The 4974-nt window shown below is 46.0% G+C and overlaps 1 protein-coding gene across 1 annotated transcript; it reads right to left on the bottom strand.

The window, feature by feature from the left end:
- Positions 1–282: 282 nt before the first annotated feature.
- LOC105913985 lies at positions 283–852 on the bottom strand. The gene has a single exon (XM_012844526.1). The coding sequence runs from the start codon at positions 850–852 to the stop codon at positions 283–285; it is 570 nt and encodes a 189-aa protein (XP_012699980.1).
- Positions 853–4974: the final 4122 nt, after the last annotated feature.

The raw sequence follows: 4974 nt of genomic DNA, 5'->3' as shown, positions 1-4974 counted from the left end.
TAAATGTTTACCAGGTATAACGAAGCAAAATCTGCAACTCACTTACTTCAAAAGTCAAATGTCTTTAGGGTTGTCCTCCCAGTAGCTTATTCTTGACTCGATGATCGAGTTGCCTCCCGCAAAGCGCTTCATTTGTAGCCTATAGCTAGACTCTTCAATTCTTCACTTCGAACCAGCGCTCGGTGTGGGCACTGCAGTCTTCGGCACCCACTTCTTCACCATTTTTGGCTTCGATGTAGGCACATGCTTGGCTATCTTTTTAGTCTTCACAGGCTAGTGTTCTTACTTCTTTTGGACGATAGCAACTTGCACTAGCTTCTTTTCTTCTCCCTTCTTGTTCTTCTCCTCCTGCTTGACACAATGTTGTGGCGGTATATACTTGCTAGAAATCATGTTGCATACCTCAAAGCGTGGGTGAAACTTGAACGCGCTCATAGTGCCATTAATATTGAACTTGATCTCGCCCTTCCCAATGTCTATGTTTGCTCTTGCGGTCTTCAAGAATGGCCTTCCCAGAATGAGTGAGGATTTAGCTTCTTCTCCCATCTCGAGTATCAGGAAGTCAATAGGGACAAAGTGATTCCCGATCTTCATAGGTACAATTTCAGCAATGCCTTCAGGATAACGAATGGTGTTGTCCGCCAACTCCAGGCACATAGCACTTGGTTCCGACTCCAGCAGGCGTAGCTTCTCAAACACAGTTTTAAGCATGATGCCCACACTTGCACCAAGATCACATAATGCCCTTTCGAACATCAGCACTCCAATTGAATACGGGATGGTTGGACATCCAGGGCCTCTCTTCTTCTTAGGAGCTTGATTAGCGATCGCAGCACTGCACTCTTCTGTCATCTTGATGTGGTCTGTAGTGAACTGCGGGATCTCTCACTTGTTCTTCAGTATATCCTTGAAGTAGCAAGCGTAGGTTGGAACTTGTAGAGCATCCAATAGTAGCATATTGATGTTAAACCTGCGCACAACTTCAAAAAAAAATTCAAATTGTTCGTTAGTTTTACCTAGATGATGGCGTGGCTTTCCTGCCAGAATCTTGGTGTCATCTTGATCAACCATCTCAAACTCTAGCTCTTCTGTTTCAATCACAGGCTAGGGTAGGTGTTTTCTTTGAAGTTATCTCTGCTTCAGCAGCTGGTTTAGGCTTCCTAGCTCCCGCCGGACGTTCAGGATCTTCTATTTCCTTGCCTGAGCGAGTTTGAATAGCTTTAGCTGACTCTAGATTTCTCGGTTGTCCCGGCAACTTCCCTTCATTGCTTGTAAAATGCCCAACTAACTATGTAACTTGAGTCTCCAGCATCTTCATCATGTTCATCACTTGGTGATTCGAACTTCCGACCGTTGTCACCTTACTATCAATATTTTCTAGAACATTATCTGTAGACTTGAACTTAATGACAGTGTCTTTGTTAATCTTGCCTTGTTCCTCCATGAACTCCTTCCACTAAATGCGTACAGGCACCGTGTTCTAGATGGATGAGCTTGCATTGAATTGAGGTCTGTTCTGTCCACACCAAAATTTAGATGGTCGAAACCATTCTCCCTTCTTCATGTAGTCTAGCAACTTTGCCTCCTTTGGATAGTTCTTCCCGACATGGCCATAGTCACCACACTCTTCACATGCCTCCTTTGAAAAGCATGCAACCTAAGAGAGCATAAAACCATAAAAGGAGATAGATAGATCGCTAAGAATATGAACACATTTATTACTTCACCATTAATGATTGTACATCATAAGATCATCATTGGGATCCTACCTGGATCTTGATGACTCCTAGCCCTAGAACTCCAGCATGATCTTCCTCGGAGGGTGATGACACTAGCAGACGTTCAGCTATGATAACCTCCAACAACTGCACAGCCCTCAGCTCTTCAGAGAGGTGTACCTCAAGCTCCTTCTGCTTCTCTGCTACCTCACGTCGAGTACGTCATCTTGGATCTAGGCTCGGTAGTTTTTGGGGGTATTTATAGTTTAGAGAGAGTGTGGAAAAAATTGGAAGGTAAGGAGGCGAAGGAAGCCCCGGGCCAATTGGTATGGGCCTTCCTTTTCCCCTCTCGCATCCTGCATCATCCCCAAGTCTTCTTAGATGCTCGAGAGTCTTATTTTCACTTGCATGTAGGTCTAGCACGTCGGTGGCTTTGGGATGAGATTGATCTTCAATAATTTTCCAAATCTCCACATGATCTTCTTTTATTCCTCTTTGATCCTAAAGTGATCCTTACCATATCTTCATAAACTTAGCCCTTAAGTCATCTTGGAGGATTGCTTGCCAAAGATGGGCATCAGGGGGCGCCAGAGGACCCTAGGCTGATCGGCCTAGGCTCCTCTAGGCCGATCACCCTATGCCTTTCCTAGGCCCGTTGGCCTTCGTCTTCGTCTGGCTCGTTGCTCGTTCAGTGCTTTAAATAAGAAGAATTGTTTAACATTCTAGCTCTTTGTCATCAGGGTTCGAAGAAGGTGTCGATGTAGCAGGATTGGTTGACAAAAGAGGGTCATCAGGAGCTAGAGATACATGATTATTTGGAGGAGAAGTGGTATCACGAGCAGGTGCAGCAGAGCCTTCCGACATAGTTGGAGCAGGAGCCGGTGCAGCAGAGGCTTCTGACGCAGTCGGAGCAGGAGCAGCTGCAGTAGAGCCTTCCGACGTAGTTCGAGCAGGAGCAAGTGCAGGAGAGGCTTCCGATGTAGCGAGACTAGGAGCAGGTGCAGGAGAGCCTTACGACGTAGTGATACCAGGAGCAGGAGCCACCGCAGCATCATCCTGAGCTTGGAAAGTAGTGAGACTAGGATCTTCCTTAGCTTGCGAACTAGTGAGAATAGGATCATCTAAAGTAGCAAGGGTAGACACTTCACGATCATTTGGATGTGTAGTTCTTTCCACCACAGGATCTTCCTTTTGCTGTTGCGAGGCAGCAATATCATATAGAACCATAAGTATTTATGCATTTGCTTCCTCACCATCACCACCCTTCTTTACAGGAACAAGTGTGGAATCCTTTTTGGTCACGGTCATTGTTGATGTCAACAATTGTGGAATTCTAGCTGAACTGTGATACGGCACAGAGACCTCGGAGGTTTTACCTAGTTCAGTCGGAGGCATGATTAGCAGGGGGTTTGACTAGCATGTGGGAGTTGAATTTGCGGTGGTGGTAACCTGACATGCTGGTGCAAATGATTAAGGACCATAGAGACGGTGGTGAGCATAGTGTTCATGTTCTGGTCTGCCCTCTGTGCCACCTGCTCTAGCCACACGAATTGTCTCTTCTCCTAACGAGCCAGTCTCTCGTCCAACCATTTCTGTAGCTCAGCCACACGAAGATTATTTTCAGCTTGTTTTGCCAAACCATCAACTAGTCTCTGAAGAATTAAGGCAAGCTCGGTCAGCTGACTGGCTATTGTTGGAGTGACCGGTACTGTTTCTGTAGCAGATCACGATGCACCTGCCTCCTGGTCATGATTGACTTGGAGACAAGGTACATACGTATTTTCCTCCTCACTGCCTTTGTTTTCTGAGCAATCGTTCTCATTTCTGTGCTCATCAGGAGATGGCTCATTCCTAGCCCTTAGGCCATGATGTCTATCTCCTGGCCTTACTAGCTTGTATACCTTGAATTGTGTTTTGGCATTGTTGTACTCATGTCGCCAATTTTTGGGTCTGGTTTGCACGTCTCTACTGTTCTCATCTTTTTTAGTAATATGACTCAAGATGATGGAGATCCAGTGCGCATATGGCATTTTTCAAGCCACGGTCTACCCATCATTGATAACATCTTGAATCTCACAAAGAATAAAGTCCACAATATCAAACTCCCGACCAGTCATGACGTGAAGAAGAAGCCACTGCTGAAGACTAGTGATGGACTCTACATTGCCGATCCGTGGTAACAATGTCTTCCTTAGTGCCCAATGAACCACATTGGCCTCACGGGTAAGCATGTAAGGCGTGTGATATGCTCGGTGATAAGGGAATGGCTCCACAAAATGTTCGGCCATATCCTTGTCAGAAGGGAACGATCCACCAAGCAAACTATGGCGAGGTGGTTCACCATCCCCATAGACAATGTAGTGTAGGGACACATGACACGTATTGACTCCAAGACTATCAGCAATTTGGTATCGCTAAATTCTATGTGGAGCTCCCTGAAACATGACCTGAATGTACTCTCTACTATCAGGAATGTACACCATAGCATAGAAAACTCGGACCCAATCCTCAATATACTGATGATGCCCTGAGACCAAATCATCCAATCTGAGTAGTTGATCGAAGTATCCCTTAATATTCTCTCCTCGTCCGGCCATGTTCATATGATTCCAGTTTATAATCTAGTGCTCAAATAGTTTGGTGGATAGCATTTGTAGTTATAGTAGAAAGTTTGCTGAATGACATTCCTAAATTTTAGTTTGACCCATCTGTCATGGGATTTTTCAAACCACACATCCTCAGACACAAATCTAAGCCTTTTAATCATTTGGTTGCTATGCATGCTCAGGTCAATCATCCTTAGCGACTCTTCTGGTAGAGGGTAAAGAGGTACCTTGCTCTGCTTCCTGGGGTGAGGCATAGGAAACTCAGCAGGGCAGGGCGGCCGACGCCACATAGATTGTTGTCGCCTGGAAGGCGCCGAGGTTGACCCACCCCGTGTGCGATAGGAAGGTGCCGAGGTTGACCCACCCCGTGTACAGTAGGATTGCGCCGAGGTTGACCCACCCCGTGTATGGCGGGAATGGGTAGGGGAAGACTCCCATGTAATGGACCTGCCCCTTTGCTGTGTTTGAGCACCAGACGTGCCTGCAAAATTCACCTGTGACTTCCTTTATTGCTTCATCGGAGGTGGGTCAAGCACCTTTCCATTTCTCTTGCCACCATCTCGGCCCATCTGCAAGATCTTTCTCGAATCAGCTACCGTAGTGATCTCAAAAAATTTAATGAATCCCCCTTTCAATGACGAATACCTGCA

Source organism: Setaria italica, chromosome III (genome assembly GCF_000263155.2).
Source record: "Setaria italica strain Yugu1 chromosome III, Setaria_italica_v2.0, whole genome shotgun sequence".
Classification (NCBI taxonomy): Eukaryota; Viridiplantae; Streptophyta; class Magnoliopsida; order Poales; family Poaceae; genus Setaria; species Setaria italica.
Note: the sequence above shows the minus strand (reverse complement) of the source record. Positions and strands in the feature narration are given on the sequence as shown.

Excerpts from the sequence above, each read along its gene's own strand:
- LOC105913985 (XM_012844526.1), bottom strand. The coding sequence starts at position 852 with ATGACAGAAGAGTGCAGTGCTGCGATCGCTAATCAAGCTCCTAAGAAG.